Below are 21,033 nucleotides of genomic sequence, written 5' to 3'. Positions count from 1 at the left end.
TCAGAGGCACACAGTGGGTGCTTTCATGGGCCTGTGGCACACAGTTGGTGCTTTCACAGGCCTGTCCATCACTGTCAGGCAGATTGGTTCGATGGCTACATGGTCCAGTCAGGCCTTTCTCTACCTTCCCACTGTGGCCCAGCACTTCACAATGGCTGTGATAGCATGGCCTGTCCTTTGTTTTTTCACCTTACACCTGTCAAGCCCTCCTCATGCCCCCTCTGCTCCAGCTCCACCTGCCTGAGCCTGGGCTATCCCAGTCACTCCTCTAGCATGCGCTCCCCCTCAGTACATACCTGGCTCTCGAGAAAACGGAAGCCTGAAGCCCAGCTTGCAACATAACTGATTTGAGATCCTGGCTTTACTGTGTCTCGCACTCAGTGTCCTGAGGCTCTCTTCGCCGTTCTCTCAAGCGTTCTCCTTCTTGCCCTCTGCCCATCAGCTCTGCACCCATCCCCCTGGATTCCTGCGGCATCCCCTTATACCCCCAATGGGACACTGGCCACAGTTCCATAGGGCTGTTTCCCACCAGTTTCCTGCTTGTTGAACCTAGGTGCCAGGCTAGGCCCCCAGCCTGGCACAGGCATGCCTGATGAAGAACAGAAGAGTCTAATGGAGGCCAAGTTCATTGGCCTCCTGTTTTCTTCCACCCACGCTTTTGCTAGTTTGGCCCGCTAGCTAGTTTCTTTCCCCTGTTTGGACTCCAGGGCTTTTCCCAACCAGACTTTAGGGACACTTGTCTCATGCTGCCCTCTAGTGGAGCTCAGGCTCCTAGCCCTAGAAGGGGAGTTTCCAGTTTACTCTAAGGTGTCTGTCTAGAACCAGATCTGGTGTTTTCCTTGACTGGAAACCAGAAGGGATGTTAGGAAGATATTCAAACAAGTGAGGAAATTACTCTGCAACTTAAGTTGCATTAAATCTGAAGCTGGAAGTGTTGTCTGTCCACTGGAGGCTCATGAATGAGAACTATGGCGGAGCCTCTGAACCTAAGCTCTGATTGGTCTCCCCCCTTCGATAACAACCAAAGCAGCTACAGCGGGGGTACATGCCCCCCGTGCCTTATGTTGGAATCATTCTGAGCCACTAACCGGGTTGGGATATTAGGCACTGTTCTTATCCCCATCCTCCAGATGGAGAAACGGAGGTGTAAAAAAGCTAAGGGGTTTACACTGAATCCCCAGGGAAGGGATGCATGCAGCTGGAGTTCAAACTCCTTCAGTCTGGTGCTAGAAGCTGCACCTTTAAAATGTGCAGATGAGTTAGAGCTTTGGACGGCGACGTGGACCAGCATCTCCAGTCTGCAGGCACATCCGTCCACAGAACACACGAGAGAGCTGAGTGGCTGGTTTTACAGACATGAAGACAAAACAAGGAGAAGGAAGCTACGCTGGGTTTCTGTCAGCCTCTGCCTGCCTGTGTGACCTCGAGACAGTTGCTTGGTCTCTCTGTTTGCCGATTTTTTCCTGTGGTGCAGTGGGTCTACATGAACTGGACTATTCAGGGACTATGTGGATGTGGGGTGGAGCTTAGCAGCTATGTCTAGGAGGGGGGTGTCAATGAGTTCACCTCTCACCTCTCCTCAGATGTATGTTGTGTGAGGGCTAGAGGAACCCGCCTCTGGGACCCTTTCCTTGGGTGAGGTTTTTGAGGGATGGCAGGGCTATGCCTTTCCTGTCTGCCATCCTCTCTTGCAGCCAGGCAGGGACAAGAGCCCCGTGAGCCACGCGTCCAATACCTTTCTGTCTTTTGTGGTCTAGGTGTGGAAAAGGGAAGCTGGAAGATGGAGATGGCATCAACCTGAACGACATTGAGAAAGTCCTCCCAACCTGGCAGGTATGTCCTCAGTCCTGGTCTCCACCCGGGCACTGCTGCTGGCCCCTTGCTGCAGCCAGCGGTGTACTGTGTGGCAGTGGGAGCAGGTGGGCAGAATGCCAGCTATCCCAGTGACAGCGTTCGTGGTGGCACACCTTGGCGTCACCGTAAGATCAGTCCTCTGTCCCCTGAACGGAGGGCACTTGTGCTGGCCGCTCCCCCAGCCTGGAAGTTCGTTCTTTGGCCTGGGACCACAGAGGGCAAGAGCTCCGCAGCACACACACACGGGCAGCAGACCTACAGAGTGTCAAGTGTGGCTTTGGAAAAATGAGATTTTCCTGCCAGCCTCCGGTGCCCGCTGTGTGTGATTTTGTCCTTGATTGGGTTCCTTTCCCACAATGGGTCCAAGCTTCAAGACAACGAGGACTCACTCAGCAGAGCTGAGTGAACCCAGTCTAGAGGTGCCAGTAATGCGAGACCTCAGAGGAAATGGCAGGGGCCTGGCTGTTCCAGAGCAGTTAGAGCCGTAATCCCCTGGAAAGGGACTGGGGAGTGTTGGCCTGCTCTCCTCACTCCAGGATCTCTTCCCCTGTTTTACCTTCTTTCTCCACTTTCCTACCTCTAGCCTGTTTTGTTGTTGTTTTCTTTTCCTCTCTCTTCCCTGCCCTGCCTTGAGCCTGTCACTGAGAGAAGCCAGGGTGTCCGCAGTATGGCTCCAGAACTCTTTACCCCTCCCCCCCAGGGTTACTGAGGTTTGTTTTTGTTGTTGTTTTTTTGGAGGGGGATTGTTGGGCTTTTTTGTTTTGGTTTCATTTGGTTTTTTTTTTTTTTTTTGGTTTTTTGTTTGTTTGTTGGTTGGTTGGTTGGTTTGGTTTGGTTTGTTTTTTTTCTGGTCTTTTAAGACAGGGTTTTTCTGTGTAGCCTTGACTGTCCTGGACTTACTTTGTAGACCAGGTTGGCCTCAAACTCAAAGAGATCCACCTGCCTCTGCCTCCCAACTGCTATAATTACAGGTGTGCACTACCATGCCTGGCTTTTACTGAGTTTCTTAAATCTGGAGTTTGTAGTTTTGTCATATTTGGAAGTGTGTGTGTATGTATCCATATGTGTTTACACACAGAGACATGGACAAAAAAGTGTTTCCCTCAGTTGCTGTCTACTCTATTCTTTGAGACTGTACTAGTTTGCTTTCTGTTGCTGTGGTAAACATTATGACCAGAAGCAGCATGGGGAGGAAAGGGTTTGTCTCAGCCTACAGCTCATGGTTGATTAGGAAGAAGGTGGAGCGGGAACCTGAAAGCTTGAACTGAAGCAGAGGCCATGGAGGGGTGCTGCTCACTGGCTTCCTCCCCCTGGCTTGCTCAGCCTGCTTTTTTATAGAACCAGGACCACCAGCCAAGGATGGCACCACCCACCATGGGCTGGGCCCTCCCCCATCAACCATCAGTCAAGAAAATGCCCCACAGACTTGCTTACAGGTCAGTCTGGTGGAGGAGATTCCTTAATTGAGGCTCCTTTTTCCCCAGACGACCTGAGCTTTTGTCAAGTTGGTAAAAACTAACAAGTATATAGACCAGCCTGAATTCAGCCAAACTAGCCAGCAAGCCCCAGGGCCCTCCTGCACCTCCCCTAACACTGGGACCCTGCAGCCCACACCTGGCTTTAACCCAGGCACCAGAGCCGGAACTCCAGCCCTCGCACTTGCACAGCAGGCATGTTTTCAACCTGCCACCTCCTCGCCCACCCGCGCATTTGGAAACTTTTCGAATGTACCCTCCTCGTTCCCAGTCTGTGCTTTCAAATGTGTGTAGGCTCCACTTCTCATTTCCCATGGCTTGCCAAAAATCTGCCCATTTTTTAAAAGGTCTCCCCCCACCCTTTGGGGTAACTTCTGCTGTTACATCTTCAAGCTCACTCATCTTTTCTTGTAGTGTCTAAGCAACTGTTAATCCCCTCTGGTGTTTTTTCCCTTTTGGAAGTTTCCGTGGATCTGTCTCCTGTGCTTAAAACACACATCTTTTGTGTGTTTTAAGCACCAGACCTGACTTGCAGTCAATGCTTGATGCTGTTCCTGTTGCTGGAACCACTTCCGTCTGTTCCTCTTTGTTTCTTTGTTTGTTTTGGTGCAGACTCAGTGTAGCCCAGGTTAGACTCACAGTGATCCTTCCGCCTTAGCCTCCTGAGTCCTAGATTGCAGGTGTGTGCTACCATATTTGGCTCAGAGGTTGTAGCTCACAACACATCAGAGTCAAAGCGAATAAAAGAGTAGGCCGGTGAAGTGGCTTGGTAGGTAAACAAGCTTGTCGCACAAGCCAAATGACCTGAGTTCAATCCCCATAACCCACACAAAGGTGAAAGGAGAAAACCAACTCCACAAAGTTGTCCTTTCACCTACACACACATGAACACACACGCACACACTGTTGCCACTGTACTCACATACAACATCACATACATTCACACACACATGCACACACTTGCACACACAAATAAATAAATAAATTATTTAAAAAAAAAAGAACAACAACAACTACAAAAATCAAGTCAGGAAGAGGATGTTGGAGTGAGAGAGCAGAAGTGTCCCCCTTCACAGCCTCACCTCAGAAGGACAGGGCAGCCTGTCCTTGAGCCATGTGCTGGACCAACCCTGCTGCATCATGGGAAAGACCTGCTCAGCTGCAGGATCATGCAGAGGAATCTGTGTTGTTTTAATCATTGCAGGAAATCTCTATGTGCAGCAGTAGTCAGAAACCTCAGGTTCTAGCCGATTCTGACCATGGCCTAGCCACGGCATGGGGCATTTGCATTTCATCATCCTAGGGCTCCCTAGGATGATGCAGACACAACTCTCTGGCACAAGAAATCCAGGTCCCAGGGAAGCAGATTTCAGAGGATGGCTGTTCTGAGAGCGTTCAACACCCGTCAGCGCGCTGCACAGCTGGAGGTGCCTGCACCACCTCTCCGTTGGGGCTTCCGAGTGTCCACTACCCTGGCCATGGCACTGGCATGGGCCAGGCTTCACTGTGTGGAATCACATAGTGCAATGCAGAATGTTTGGGACTCCTGCCCTCAACTGCTGAGTGCCGGTGACTAGGAAGAGTGTTTGGTGACCATGATAGCCACCATGTAAGAAGGAAAACTCTCCCTAGCTTAGGGACTCCTGGCTTCCCTTGGAATCCCTGGGCATGTGCGGAGATAAGTGAACTCCCAGACAGAAATCCAATAGCTCCCTTCCTCCCATCGAGAGCCAAGAAGTGGATAGAGGGGGTCAGCCTGAACTCATTTCCTGCCTGCACTCCACCGTCTCCTCAGGAGAGGATGGACGCTAAGGTCCTTCTAGCTTTGTCCCCTAACAGCTCCTCTTCCCATAGAGGCCCAAGTTACGGTCTCCAGTCTCCAGCCTGGCCCCTGTCCTGGGCTCAGTCTACCCTGCCTGCAGTGCATGCGGCTGGGCCTTGTCCTGATGAGGTCACCTCTCCAGTGCTAACCTTCTCAGTTACACAGGGCAAGTCCATCCTTCCAGCCCCCCAGACCTCCTCTTCCTCCTCGATGATGGTTCCTGTCCCTGCGTTCCTCCTCATTTACATGTCAGACTCTCTCCCTAGAGTTGGACACTGGAGGGCTGTGGCTATATGTCCCTCATAACACAACCCAAGCCCACATGCGCCTTCATAATACAACCCCAGTGCCTCTTGAGAGAATGGCTTTCCAGAGGCATGACTGTGGCCATCTGGAGGAGACAAGTCACGGGAGTTTTATCTGTGTTACAGACAGCCCCTTGTGGCAGTCTTTGTAAAAACCCTCCTTTATTTGGGGTGTTTAGGCCTCTACTCCCTTCCACCAACCCCCCAACCTTAAGTAGGCGAAAGAAAACGTTAGTGGAAAGGGGGGCCCACACCCTTTTATTTTTCCTGGCTGCTTAGGGTCAAGGTGTTCTTTTAGGGCTCTAGACCAATCTCCACCAACCACAGACACAGCCAGCAGGCTCCTCCACGCCGCTGCAATCCGAAATGGTTCTCTCTGTCTGTCTGCTCCAAACCACTGTCTCTACTCTCTGGTCTCTCCCAACTGCTACAGGCCACATGCCAGCACTGAATGCCACACCTTCTCTTTCTGGGCCTCACATTTATACTCTCAGAGTCCTAGACCACGCCCCTGTCCGTGCAGCACGTGGCAGGCCGTTACCAGCTGGCAAAGGCCACGCCCTAAATGGGACAGTTATCAGCTATGGACAAACTACAGCCCAACTAAAAACCCACACTTGGGATTAAAACAGAAGCATGTTTACATAACATACAAAGACCCAAACAACTGTGGCTGTGTAGAGGGTACAAGTCCTGGGAGTTTTATCTGTTCTCACATCGAGGCCGTCCCCTTCATCCCCACAGCCCCACACAACCCCAGCTAAGAGTGTCTCCTATCACTCTAGTACTAGCCTAGCTGTGCTCTTTTGGGTGTGATTTCTGGGCTATGGCTTGAAGGTTTTTCTATCATCTCTTATGTTAGGATTTTATAGGCCACAACACAATGTTAAACCCCCAAATCTCGATGGCTTCACACACAGAAGCTCTCCTGATGTTGTGCCAGGGAATCCAAATGTCCCAAGTTGCTTCCTTGGGGACCCAGGGGTCCAGTTAGAGTCTATTTGTAGGGCATCTAGGTTGCCCTGGCAGAAACAGAGAGTAGGGGTACATGTCCGGTGTCTTAAATGCTTGGTCCCAGAAAGATCACTTCCACTCACGTTGGACAGTTAGTCACATGACTACACTGGACTGTAGCACAGTGGTCGGAGAGGCAGCAGGCAGCTACTCAGGGTGAAGCAGTGCCTCCACCCATCTTCCTCTCTCCTTCCCTCCCTCAACAAACCTTCGAGGGCAGGTACTTTGCTCTGGCCTTTTAGAGAGAATGGCATTTGTCCCTCAGGAAGGGCACGGTCCCTTTAAGGAAATGACATGAATAACAGACCGAATGCCACGTCATTAGAGCTGTAAATGCCGAGCAGATACTGGCATCTTGCCCAGGTCACAGTCCCTTAGGATGAAGTCTGTGTCCTTTCCCTACAGGCACCACCTCCCTCCTCCCCTTGCTGCTGCAGTTTTCAAAACCTTGGAGCTCCAGCTCAGACCAGAAGACTCCAGGCTTAATGCTCCGAGGAGCACTGGGGTTGGCAGGGTGGGGGTGGGAGATGGGGTGCCTCAGTTGCAGATCAGATGTGACACTGGTTCCTGGCGCAGTCCCCGTAGCCAAAGCTCAGGACCCTGCACTTGGCGATCCAGTTCACAGTGAGCAGTGAAGCCTAGTAGGAATCCTTTTCAGTGCAAACCACGGGGATCCCCATTGCTGGGGCTCTTGGGCCTTTGAGCGTAGGCCCTCAGAGTACAAATGGTCTTGGGACAGCAGGGTAAGCAGGTGTCCATGTCCAGAGGCCACACCTGCATCTCTAGGAACCCCAGCTACAAGAACAGCCCCCCACCCACCCACAAATAGCATTTAGTAAGTTCGATTATAGATGAGGTTTGGCTTCATCCTGTCCCCCTTTTTTATATATGCATGTACAGATCCCAAGGTGCCAGGGGACCACCTTGGTGGCATTCCTCAGTCACTCCTGCCTCCTCTGAGACAGGCTCTCTCACAGGTCTGGAGCTTGCCGGGGATCCTCCTGTCCCTACCTCCTCAGCCCCTGGACTTCAAGCGCATGCATTTAACATGGCTTCTGGGAATCGAACTCGGGTCCTCCTGCTTGTGAGGGGAGCATTTCCCCAATTGAGTCATCTCAGTTGGTGATGTAAGGTTCACCAAGGTCCATCTCTCTGAGGCAGCAGGAGAGAAGGAGGAGCAGGAGACTGGGCTGAGTGAAAGCCTGCAGCAGGCTCTGTGGCACCCACTAGCACCTGCTGCTGTGCGTGGCTGAGTCTGGCTTTGCTCTCTAGGAGCTCTGGTCAACGAAGACAGCAGAGGCAAAACATGGACTCAGGCTTCAGTCATTCTGGGTGGTGAAGCCGTAGGGCAGGGCCTGGGATCCACACAGTTCGGCTTACGTTGGGGTCCTGCGGGCCTCCCATCCACAGTCATGGCATTATGAACTGTGTCTGACTGAGCAGCGTGCTCTGCCTGCCTCGTCGCAGTGCGCCAGCCTTCCGTTCCCATCGCTGCGGATGACGGCGCGCTGCCACTAGAGGGTGTCGAGGGCCACTCTGCTAGCACTCTAAGGCGTCTTCACAGTCACTTCTCAATGCCCCAGGAGCAGATTGTCTCAAAATGGGTCCTACCCAGAGACCAGAAGAAAGTAGAGAAGTAAAGGCGCACACACACACACACACACACACACACACACACACACACACACACAGACTGCCTTCCTGGGGTGCCTAGGCATATGTAAGATGCAACATTGGCATGAGTTTGGGGAATTGGAAACCATCGGCTTCTGCCCTTAGAAGGAGGGAAAATAACTGGTGGCCACAGAAGGGGACAGATGGGGTTCTGGGATCCGTAAGCTGAGCCACCCATTTTGGCCAAGTTCAAATTCAGAAAAAGGAGGCCAGCTCCTTTTGCACTCCCCTGACCTCACCTCCGTCCCATCCGTGAAGGGAGCCCCAGCTGGGCTCTTCCACCCCTAGATCTAGTGGCTTCAGGAGCCATTCCCCTTCTTTGCTGTCTCTGCCCTGTTCCCCCACTCCTCAGCCTACTTAGAATCGAGAGCTGGCAGAGACAGATACCATGCTGATGTGCTGCCCTCCTGCTCTCCAGGAAGCCCCAGGGTCTCCTCGGACTTCTCCACATTCCCTGGCACAGACAGGACCCTCACAGTCCTAATGGAACGCTCCCTGTCCCCTGCCCTGACTCCCACCACACGCACACATGCTCGCTTCTCTGATGCTTCTGTGTCTTCTGAAAAACTCCAATAGGAAGACATTGTCAGTTTTGTTATTGTTTGCTTTTGAGACAAATCTCACTGTGTAGACCATGCTAACTTCAGACTTCCACCGGTTCACCTTCCGCATCCAGAGTGCTGGGATTGTAGTCATGTGTCACCATGTCCAGCTGGGGACGTGTTTTTATCCTCTAACCTGGATTCTTCAACAGGCAAATGGTTTGCTGCCTGTGATTTGTTTGGCAGTAGAAATGGCAGCACACCTTACTTCTCCATTTTGCGTCTCCGTTAGGAAATTTGTAAGCTAAATCCTCCGCCTGTCAATCATTAGTAGTTGGCTCTGACCTCCGGTGACTTGAGCTGGATTAGGAAAAGTGGGCCAGGCTCTTCCTGAATGTTCCGCACAACTAAGTCAAATGGAATGTCTTACCTCATGCATGTGCCCAAGACACTCCCTATGGAGGATCCCGTAAGGCCCAAGGGACAGTGGGCCTTTTGACCTCAGGAGAGCGTCTAAAGCATTTTTTTCACACAAGACCCAGAGAGAAGAGTCTACAGAAGAGAAAAGTAATTATGGCTAAGCACTTAGGTTTTCCCCCCACTGCACTCATTAGAAACCTGAGGGACAAAGGTACTTTCAAAATTAAAATCAGCTTCCCATGAAATGATGACCAAGAATTCTAGTATTTGGCGGAGTAAAAGAAAGAAAAAAAAAATTGGTGTTGGGACAGGAGCTACCTCTTTCCACCAGCAGGTGGCGCTGTTGCTGCATGCTAACAGGCTCATGGGGCCCTCTGCCCCACTTTGGGTTGGCATTGGCGCTGAAGTGACTATAGCCAAGTCTTCAACCCTCCAGATGGGAAACAGTGACTATCATTCCCTAAGGCTGCGTTGTCACGCTTGCCAAGTCTTCTGGAAACTTCCGGGACCCGTAAACTCATAGGCATAGGATTAGTAAAATATCCCCGAAATGCCCAGGCGCGAAAGTCACGTGAACACCAAGCTCCGTTCACCCCAAGCCCTGCCCTGAAGGTGCTTCCAGTCAGCTCACAGTGGTGTGGGAGGGGTGCTCTGACTCCCTCACTCAGTGCACAAGTACTGACTGGACTCCTTTGATGGACTGGGTCCCTTCCCGGTGCACGGCATTCTCCGGTGTTCCCTCAGTGGAACACCACCAATGGGTGTGACGCAGTGACTAACACTTTCTGCCATGTACCGAGTGCTTTCATGAAGACACTTGCCTCTTTAAAATTTTTTTTTTAATTTATTGGCTTGACATTTTTTTCATACGCTATATTTTGGTCATGTTTCCCCCCCCCCCTCTAGATCTTCCCCCACTCCCTCACTACTCAACTTAATTTTTTTTTCTCTCGCTTTCTCAAAAGAAAAGGGAAAGGAAAAAAATAGTTCAACAAAACCAAAACAATCAAAACATGGAGTCTGTCTTGTGTTGGCCCACTACCGCTGGGCAGAGTGCCTACTTTTGAGAGTGGTTGACGTACCCAGCCACACTGTGTTGGAGAAAGCCGAGTTTCCCTTTCCCAGCAGGTATCAGTAGTGAAACGCTTCCTACTGAGGGGTGGGACTTTGCACGTGTCCACTTACCCTTCTCCGTGCTGGGCTTTTTGTCTAGTTTGAACCTGTGCAGGACTTACGCATTCTGCCAGTCTGTGAGTTCGTATGCGCCTCAGCCCTGTTGTCTCTGGAAGACAGTTTCCTTAAAGTTGTCTGCCACCTCTGGCTCTTACAGTCCTTCCTCCTCCTCGTCTTCCTCCCTAAGCCTTTCGGAGAAGGATTTGATGAAGACACCCTGTTTCTGGCCAAGAAGCTACCAATCACTGAGTTCTTTTGTAGCTGTCTTCCAGTCGGGCGTCACCTTCTCTGTAAGGCCTTTCGAACACTGGATGCTATCCCCAACACTCTGGCTTTATTCTTCCCTTGGTGCCTGTCACATGCATGCTGGGTCGATTGTAGGCTTCTCTTCTCCCACTCATTAGTTGCACGTGGACACATGGGGGGAGGGGCTCAAGGTTAGATGCTCTTGTATCTGAGGGTCTCATGCTCACTCTGTACCTTGGTCCAGAGCTTCTACCTCTGTCTCATAGGCTGCTGTGAATAGAGGCCTTATGTTCTGCCCCTGGATCCTCATAGCCACCTCGTGACTGGTTCATTCCGTTATCATTTATGGTTTGGAGAGCTGGCCTTCGTTACCTTGAGCTGAACCCACAGCTTACAAAGGGAAGCCAGAATTAGAATTTGGGCAGCCTTTGTGAATGGTAGGACAAGGCCGCAGCTCTGCAAACCCATCTTTTGACTGTAGGCAGCAAAGGATGTGCAGGTTAGAAGAAACGTGGTTTCTCGATTGGCACAGAAAAAGTGGTTGTCTTTTCTCTCTACTTCTGAAGGTAATCAAAATGGAAAGGGGTGGGGGGAATAGGAGGGAAACCCTACGGACAGTTTGGAGGGAGGGTAAAATATGAGTGTTACTTTTAAAAAATCAGACCAGTTTCCAATGCTCTCCTGCTGACTGAAGACAAGTGCCTACGAGAGCCCCTCACCTCTCCATCCTCCCTTCCCCCAGAGTTTCCTCCCATAGGACAAAAATAGGCAGCTGTACAATAAAGGAGACCAGAAGCTCTTCAATCCCTGGCTTCCTGTCTGAGGCTCCAGGTAGCAAGGCCCGTGGGGAACTGTGGGCAACGTGCTAATGAGTGGAGCCTATTGTTATTTTTGTCACTCCTGAGTCTTTTTTATAGAAACGACTATTTGGGAGTTGAAAACTTCTGGTGGTGACAACCAGGAAGGACCCTCGGGAAGAGGCAACTAGCTGAGTCTGAGCAGGTTCTCACGATGCCTCCCCTCCTACCCCCGTGAGCCAGGATCTAGGGTGGCTTTAGGAACTGCGTAGGACTGGATCCAAGGGGTCCAAGGACCCCACCATCCCTGCGTGACCCAGAATATGGCCAGGGTCCAGCAAACTGCATTCCCCACACTAAGTCTAGCCTGCCTGCACAATTTTTGCAAATAGAAGTTTCACTGGCAGATAGCCAATGCCCTTTATTTGCTCATTGGCTGTGGCAGCATCTGTGCTGTAGAGCCATGTGGCGATGTCACCTCCCCATTGGCTCCAAGCGCACAGTATTTACTATCCAGTCCTTTACAGGAGATGGCCAGATGTTGGCCCGGATTATCAGTAGGAAGAAAGTCTAGCCATCCCCCAAATGGAGCATCGTGTACCTCATCTAAATAATTCTCTCAGGGCCTCCACCTCTTTTTCGGCTGCATAGTGTAGATCGTATACCCGTTTGACATCGTGACGCTAGGCTGGAGTTCACGATGGGAGATGGACCAGCGTTTGTAAGTTGCTCGTGCAGAGTGCTTCACTAACAAGCCCAGTTCCAGTCGGAGTGAGCACGCGAGGGCAGGCTTGACAGGCGGGCGGCCGTTCTTGGGTGTCTTGGAGTTGCTGGGGACAGAGGTTCTCTTGGATTCCGTGACTGCCTCGGACTAAAGGCTGCACGAATGACGTCCGCTCGCCATCACCTCGCTGCGAGTGCTGGGAGCTTCTTCCACTCCCCTAGTCCTCCCTCCCGGTGTGTCTCCCCCTCGGCCTTCCCGAATCTTCCCTCTCTTCTTTGACGCCATCCTGGATAAGTCAGGCTGCAGCTGCCCAGAGCTTCCCTTCTAGGATTGGGAGGCGAGGGCAGTTTTGAGTGTCTAATGTCATGACTCCTTGTGTGTTTGTGCTACCCAGAGGAGGGAAGCCTTGAACTCATCCTTGGGTGTGTGGCGGGGTCGCGGGGGAGGAGTGTCGGCATCAAGGGGAAGTAAGCTGGTGATGCTGCGGACAGCAGGGTCAGGGTCTCCTAGAGACGCGCACCAGAGGCAGTGGGTAGGCTCTCAGCTAGTTCCTGGGTTGGCGAAATGTGCGGTGGAGGATTTGGGAAGCTGCCGGTTGGGGTCTGTCGCCACCTCCTGGTAGACATCGCAGGGACTCTCTGCAGTTGTACAGCAGCCAGGGAAGGAAGGAGTTTGGCTACTTGGCCACCACTGGAAAAGTTATCCAGTCTGTGCCCCTGCTTTGAGCCAAGCCGTACCCATAATCCTTTGCTGAATTCCAGAAGGCTTCATCAGTGGTGAGGGCGTGATCAAAAGGCCAGCATGGGCTAGAGAGCCTCTGTGGGCAGTAGAGTCACAGGCCTAAGGAAGGCCAGACTGAACACTGCCTCCTTCAGGCTCAGTGCTCTGACCCTGTCCTGCCCTGCTGGGGGTGGTGAGCCGGGCCTTGGGAAGAGGTGGCCAGCAGGGGGGCCGGGCAGTCAGTGCTGGGAGCAGGCTGTATTGGCCCACTGGGCCTTACCCGTGGGGGCACAGAGGCAGTGCATCTTCCGCACACTGGACTCTAATCCCTGCTAGGAGAGGGCCGTGGCCTGTGGTGAGTATCTCACCCTCCACCCTGGCCTCACCACTCACCTTATAGGAGTTTGCAGGGGCTAGCCACACGCACGCTCCACACAGGCGCCACTTCAGTGACGCGACTGGTAGCTCAGGCCAGTTCTGGTAAGCGAGGCTGCATGCTGGTCTAGCACCTGCTCTCGCCTGTGATCTGCCAGCGGAAGGAGCCGTGAGGCTGGGGAAGGGGAAGGTGTTGTGAGAGTGTGAAGCATCCATTATTCCTTTATGAGCCAGGGGCCTGCTTCTGGTCTCCTTCCTGGCAGAAGTGGGTCTGAGGGCGGAGAGGCCGGTTATTTTCGTTTCCCCAGGCTTCTGTCACCAGGAGCGGCTGTTGGGGGCGGACGGGGCTACGTGCTGTCCGGCAGGCGTTTGTGAATGGGCCCCAGCTCCCAGGCCAGCGCCAGCAGGCGGCCCCCCCGCCTCCCAGGACGCGCCGACTCTCACTGGCTTGATGTCGCTTTTTGCTGCTATTGCAGTGGTTGGGTGGAGGAAGCCTTCTTCTGGCCCAAGAACAATACCAGGGTCAGCGCAGGGACCTCCCTCCTACACCCTCTTCCTTCCATTGTGAGCCTCCGCACAATCCCAGGCCTCGAAGTCCTGCGCAGCCAGTTGGGGAGGGGGGGTGGCTGGTGGTGTCAGGCCTGGGAGAGATCAGCGATGTGTGTGATCAGGCACCCGAGTTGGGGGTATTGGAGGGGAAACATAGGGCCAGATGAAGCATATTTGAGTGGTCGGTATGACCCTCTGCTGCACAAGGGGCTACCGGCAGGATAAGGCAGGTGGGTGAGCTGCTTCTCTCTTCTGGTTGGCCCAGAGAGTCAGCACCCCCAGGCTGACAAAATCTTGGACCTTCTGCCCACCACTCCACTGTACTGATAAGGAAAACAGACCCTGAGCACTAAAGGGCCAAGCAAAGCTCTTCTTGCACTGTTTCAAAATTTCTCACTGACCCTCAGAGCTGGCAGAAACCCCCGAGTTTCTCCTGTCTCCAGTGCCCAGTGATTTCTGGGCCTCCTTCCTGCAAAGCCTGAGCCTGCCTATGGTCTCACCTGCCTGGTGACAAATCGACAGGCCCTCAGTCTAGAACCCTGGTCTCCTGCCCAAATGCCCTTTCTCCTTGCCTGCTGCACGCCTGTCCACCAAAGACCACTGGAAGGTTTTCCCCTCCCTAACAATATGCTTTCCTCATGCCCTGCAGTGTATTGGTTCATCTGACCTCTGCCAGTGCTTTTTACAGACCTGGAGCGAACAGGGCTGCCCTTTCCTCAGCATTGGTGTGGAGCCATATCCCCCCCCACACACACACACCGTGTGTTCCAGCTGCTGGCTGAACACGCACCTTATCCAACTTCGCAGCAGGTTTTCAAAGTGGGGTTCCCCTCCATCAGCATCAGAATCCCCTTGGAAATTCACCAGGAGTACAGCTTCCTGACTCTTGGCTTTCTCTTCACGCCAAGTAAAGCGGAAGCTCAAGGTTGAACCCAGGTGTGGGTTCTGGCAGACTTCTCAGGGGACTGTCACCCACAATGCCGTTTGGTGGTTTTTGCCCGAGGCGCTGGCGCTAGGCCCAGGACTTCTTGCATGCTGGGCGTATACCCTGCCACTGCACTACCCAGCCCCACGCCTGCAGCATCGGAACCAGCCCCTGAGGACCTGCTTGCAAGCAAATGTGGTTTTATTGCAGGGGTCAGGGGTGGGGGCCAGGGTTGTGGGTAGAAGAGGCAGGGTTTTAGCGTGTGTAGCCCAGGTTGGCCTCCAAGTGTTCATCCCCACCTCAACTTGGCCTGCATCATACGAGTTATGCTCCCTGTGGCAATGGCGCCACATAACTCCCTGGTAATTTATTGAATGGTTGGTAGAACCTAATCCTGTCATCTCTGTCGGTGGCTAAGATTTTTGATTGTTTGGTTGTTTTTGTTTGTTTCCTGTTTCTTTCTTTTTGAATTAGTTTTCTCAAATGAAGGACAAAGAATCCTTCTGTATTTGGTGACATGGGATGAAGATTTTTGAAGGCTTAGGGGATACAGGGAGGACACCGGCCTCGATGCTCTGTTATTGGTCATGTCCTGGATGTCTCCTAAGCCTTAAAGTCCTTGCAAAGCCACCCTAGATCAGGCTTCTGGGGGGGGGGGGGCTCAGTGCTGTTGAAGGCCAGCTCAGCCACGTGAGCATCAGCTGGGGGGGGAGAGTTGGGGCAGCCCTGGCCTGTACGTGGAGGGAACCTGTGTAGCCGTTCTACAGTGTCCCTTCACCTGCTTCGAATATGCAGATGAACCATCCTCCGTGTGGATTGGATGACCACTGGCAGTGGGGGAACTTGTGCCCAAACTCATAGCTTGTCAACATGAGGCAGTATCGTCACTCACTAAAGCGGCCAGCAAAAGGCAATCCAGAAATAAGCCAGCAAACACGAGCTTCTGTCTGCACAGTTTTGAAAGCATTTTGAGTTGACATTAAAGAGGCCATGAGCTTACTGAGGAGCTCAAGTAGCTGAGGTGGGTCTGGTCTTCCCCACGGAGACTCTGTGATCTCACTTAGTGAGCAGAGAGTCGTAGGACTGACATTTATGTCCTGGCCCTCGGCCTCCTTCTTCCTCTAAAGAGTATAGGCTGCACCATGTTTCTGGGTCCAGTTTGTCACGTGTCTAAGCATGTATGCAGGCACACACGCGCGCTCTTGAGCATATACACACACATACAGGAACACACACACACTGTTCTCAGCTGAGGTATTTCTAAAGGAAGGACTTGTCAGATGATAAAAGCATTGTGTATAGTTATGTGTTCTTCAAAGTCAAGGGTTTGTGTGTGTGTGTGTGTGTGTGTGTGTGTGTGTGTGTGTTTTTCCTTTTGGCTCCAATCGGAAAAGCTTAGAAGAAAGTTCTATGCAGAGCGAGTAGCCCCGCCTGGTTCCCACAGACCTGGGTGTGTGTTTCTATACTGATGGAGGATCGATGTGCCGCTTTTCTGCCAAATGCCTGCTATGCCTCTTGCGATTTCCCAGAGGTCTGCCAGCCGGGTGGGATCTGGTGAAAGGGAACCGGCAGCCTCTTCATCCACAGACACAACAGCAGCCCACAGCAGGCCCCTGCTCTGAGGATTTCATGCCGCATGCTCACAGGTCGCTATTGCTTCAGGAAGCCCAGAGCTGTTGTCACAGATCTATATGGAGTGGTCAGTGGAGCGGAGGCCTGCTCTTCCCCCCGCCCCCCGCCGAGTGGTCCCAAGTGGTCAGGTGGACCACAAGCTGCTGTGCCCCCGTTGTTAAAGTATGTCAGATTAAGTAGCTTCAACAGCCACATCCAACTCAGAATAGTGGGTAACCTTGGTTCAGGTGAGAGCCGAAGGGAGGGAGGGTGGACGGAAGGGAGGGAGGGAGGAGGTCGCTGAACACACTTCTGCCTCTAAGGCAGTGATTCTCAATCTGTGGTCTTGACCCCTGTGAGGGGGTCAAATGACCCTTTAACAGGGGTGGCCTAAGACCATCAGAAAACACAGATATTTACATCACAGTTCATGAAAGTAGCAAAATTGCAGTTATGAAGTAGCAAGGAAAATAATTTTATCATTGGGGTCACCACAACGTGAGGAACTGTGTTAAAGGGTCGCAGCAGTACGGAGGTTGAGAACCGCTGCTCTAAGGGGTGTGACCCCAAAGAGTCACACCCATCTACTCACGTTTTCAACATGCTACATGCTTCTATACAAAGAAATGATTCTAGAAGGCGAATGTGTTAGTTTTATATGTATATGTTTTGTATGTAAGTATGTGAGGTTTGAAACTCAGTTTCAAACTGTAGGCCTGTGGTGAGGCAAACTGTCACAGTGAGGAATATGGGGCCAGTCAGAGCCGTCTCCCCAGCTCCTGTCAGTGTGGTCCTAAGTATTCTTTCACCTAAGCACAGCTTAATAGTCAAAATCCAGAGGTTGACAACCATAGACTAAACACTTCTATAGATTTTATTTAAATTTTGCCAGTTGCCCCATTCATGTCCTTTTATGGATGAAGTTTTTATGGGATTTTCTTGAGGGAGGGTGGGATTTTTATTTTTGTTTTGCTCTGTTTTTTGTTTAGAACCCAAGATGATATTTGGCTTCTAGTTATCTAAAAATATCTAAAGCATGTTTCTTTCCTCAGTCTTTCTTCCGTGACCTTGCCATGTTGCAGAGTGCAGACTAGTTAATTCGCAGAATGCTCATCCATTTGGGCTTGGCTGGTGATTCCTCGTGATTTAACGCACACACTTTTCAAATGAATGCTTTAGAGCAGATGCTTTCTCCTTCTTGACACATTGAGCCAGGAGGCAGGGGGATTGCAGGATATGGTGCTGACTACCTGGCTAAGTCACTGTCTCCCAGGACTCAGCACTGTAAAGATACACTTTCCCCTTTGTAGTTACCAGTAAGGGGCTATCTGAACCAGTATAGATACACTGTTTCTGATAATACTTTTACCCAGTGAGCTTCATTCATTCATGATATATACCTAAAACATCATTCGGGCTAACAAATTGTTTTTCCGCTTTCATGTTATTACCTGATTTTATACTATAAACATCTGTCGCTCTCCCTTTTATCTATTCATTTGTGTTAGCTCATAGTTGTTTTTGTTTTTTTTTTTTTTTTTAATTTGGGAGATTATAATTCATTATTTGTTTTGAAGCACACGTTGTCCCAAATTTGAATAGTGGGAACCTCTTCAAGCTGCCTTCCGTGTGTTTCTGAAATGTCCCTTCAGTCCTTACATTCCCCCTTACTTTTTTGCACAGGAGGTGATTGGTCTTATCTAGCACCTAGAAGCTACTGTTGTCCGCAGAGCCTGAGGACATTTCACTGAACAGCTTTTAGAAACCAAGATTGGAAATGAGTTGATCATTGCCGTCAGGGCCCCTTGTGGCATTGACTCTTTTCTCATGTCCTTCAAGTCTCCCCCCAGATTGGACCTTTCTAGTCTCTTTGCCTGGGAGTGAAGACTGAAGGAGAGTAATGGCTATGTGAGGTTTGGAGGGGAATTCAGGGTTCCGTGTTCAGTCCTATGCAGGCTTTCATCTGCTTCTACCATTTCTTCCCAGCACATGAACCCTGCCTTTTCTGGTACCGGGTGCACTCAAGCCTCAGGCAACAGGTTCTGTCCAGTCAGTATTCTCTGCCCTCACTCTTCAGCTCCTCCTTCATTCACTCTGTCCTCTGGAAATTGTTAAGAAATTCTTCTCTGATTCTCTGTGCTGCTGTGGATTTTGTAGCTTTTCTGTTAGGAGAAGGGGCAAACAGGACGTAATTGAAAGAAATGGATGCAACCAATCCATCATGTCGAACCGGATGTCGAACCGGATGTCGAACCGGAAGTCTCAAGTGGTGGTGCACGCCTTTAATCCCAGCACTCGGGCGGCGTAGGCAAGCAGATCTCTTGAGTTTGAGACTAGCCTGGTCTACAGAGTGAGTTCTAGGACAGCCAGGGAAACCCTGACTTAGAAAAAGAAAGAAAGAGAAGGAAGAGAAGGAGGGGAGGGGAGGAAAGTGGAAGGAAGGAAGGTAGGAAGGAAGGAAGGAAGGAAGGAAGGAAGGAAGGAAGGAAGGAAGGAAGGAAGGAAGGAACTTGGGTGCTGAAAGGATAGCTTAGTCAGTCAGGGGCTTGCCTGGCAAGCATGGGAACCTGAGTTTACCCCGAAACCACACTAGAAAACACATGGTGGTGTGACCTCTTAGTCTCAGACAGGCAGACCCTGTGACTTACTCAGTTTAACCCACCGGGCCTGCTCCAGAACCGCAAGGGACCTGTCTGAAGAAGACAAGGTGAACAGCCCCTGAGGAACATCTGAGGTTGACCTCTGGCTTCCCTCCCCAAGCACGTGTGCATGTGCGCCCCAGCACATGAGCACACTGAACATGCTCATACATGCACAACACGAGGAAGGGTGGTCAGAACAGGAGAGCTGCAGGCAGCACCGAGCTCTGAGTGCTTGCCAGGGGCAAGAGGAGCAGCAGATGATTGCTGTCTGGGAGTCGGGTGATGAAGCGGTCTGTTCTCTTAGTCCAGATTAAAAAAACCAAAAAACTGGCCTGTGACCCTAGCCCCAGGCATGTTGTCATTTGGCTAGAGGATAAAGGGGACAATCTAATGGACCTTATAGGTTTTTTTTTTTCCTTTTCTTCAAAAGCTTTAGGAAAGGACACACACACACACACACACACGCATGCATAAAGCAGTTCTGTGACACAGTAGAAGAGCACAGGAGGCAGAATGAGAGCCCTCACCCAGCTGTCTGAGGTCCATGTCTGTGCTCCAACCTTACAAAGGTTGACCCACCACAAGAACTGCCGGGATGGCAGTACCCTGGGTCCCAGTGGTAACACCCTCAGGATTCCAGCCACCCCTCCCTTTGAACTTGACCTCTGTAATGGTAAGACTCCTGGCAGCAAGCCTCGAGAGTCCTGAGAGCTGAGTTCTTGTCCTAAAACACCCCTGGCAAGGGACAAGGCCTGCAGTAGGCGCTCTGTCTACCCTGGCACAATCAAGTCACCGCTAAGGTGTCAGTAAGCATGCGAGTTGATGGCAAAGAAGAGGTGAGCCATCCCAGAAAAGCTACCCTTGCAGTCTTCCAGGCCTGGGTCATCGCTAGTATCTTCTGTGCCCACTTGGGACTCTCCCTATTGGTGTTACTAAGAAACCTGATCCCCACCCATCCGCATGGGTGGCCTGGTCCCAGAAGGCCTTGTGTAAAGTACAAGCTGTCCTGAGAACCACATGCGTGAACTTGTGGTAACTTTAGTCTCTGTACTTGAGAGTTTCTCTCATCTGGAAATGTTTAAATGAGTCAGGACACCCTTAAAACAGGTTGACTACTGGAATAACACACAATACCTGAGGGCTAAGGCTGCGACCACCTGAGAGTTTAAGGTGCTCACGGAGGGCTGGTCTCTCGGTGGCCTGAAAGGGCAAGGAGTATGGGAATGGCGCTAGTTCCTGAAAATGCTTCATTTCTGGCTGGTCACTTTGAAGGATTTGTCCTATGAACATTGTCGCCTGAGGCCTTGATATGTTGGGCTAGGTAGATGGGAGAAGACTGGCTAAGGGAACGCTAAGGAATAGGAATATCAAGTCTGGGTACCTGGACCAGCTGAAGAGTACGTGGGGAACGTGGCCGCCTTGCCCTGGTGGCCAGGTTAAGGAGCAGCTGTGGCTGTGTAATTTAGTGATGAGGTGACATTTCTTGCACATGGAACCCTAAAGACAGCCTGGTCATCACCCCTCATTTAAAGAAGGAAACTGAGGGCTCTAATAAGGAAGGACTAGCCCCAAGACCACACAGCTGGTCTACCCACAGATCTGGGGTCCAGGGTCCCCAAGCCACTAGTTTCTCAAACAACCTACGGTTTCTTTTTATGATTCTGGTCTGTGTAAAGGGCTCACAGGACATCTGTTTAATAATTCATTCTAAAATTGCTGAGGGATCATGATCAAGTAGGTGTCTTTGAAAAGATTTCAACACTAAAGTGTCTGCACATAAAATGCTCTGCAGAAAGGAAAGCAGGAAAAAAAAAAAAAAAAGGAAAGACTCCCCGCTGCCAGCTACCTCTGCAAGCTCTGCAAGCTCCCTCTGTGCGAGCCTGATACCTCCCTCTCCGTGAGCCCTGAGCACAATGCCGCAGGAGCCGCCAGCAACAGTCCTCATGAGGAGCCGGGCTCTCCCAGGGACCTCTCTCTAGCTCTGATGTGCACAGGGCTGACATAGAAGGCCGGCATGGAAGATGTATTCATAGAAACACTATCAAGAATCTTTTTTTCCTGGCATGTCATTGCCATGTCCTGCACTGTCAGCTGTCCCGTGGCCTCTTGTAACTCTTCACTCTGTGCTGCTAGGCATGCTGGGAATTCATCATTTAGCCCTAAAA

The 21,033-nt window shown here is 51.4% G+C and overlaps 1 protein-coding gene across 6 annotated transcripts in view; it reads left to right on the top strand.

The window, feature by feature from the left end:
* Positions 1 to 21,033, top strand: part of Ctif (cap binding complex dependent translation initiation factor) — a 241,383-nt gene that overhangs the window by 83,592 nt on the left and 136,758 nt on the right. For all 6 annotated transcript variants that reach the window (XM_055622607.1, XM_055622606.1, XM_055622609.1 and 3 more), the window contains exon 6: positions 1,758 to 1,833. In XM_055622607.1, coding sequence (XP_055478582.1) covers positions 1,758 to 1,833 — 76 coding nt within the window. The remainder of the gene's footprint in view (positions 1 to 1,757; positions 1,834 to 21,033) is intronic.

This window comes from Psammomys obesus, unplaced genomic scaffold, assembly GCF_907164565.1.
Source record: "Psammomys obesus unplaced genomic scaffold, mPsaObe1.curated_primary_1811, whole genome shotgun sequence".
In the NCBI taxonomy this organism is placed as follows: Eukaryota; Metazoa; Chordata; class Mammalia; order Rodentia; family Muridae; genus Psammomys; species Psammomys obesus.
This window is presented reverse-complemented; position numbering and strand designations above follow the sequence as displayed.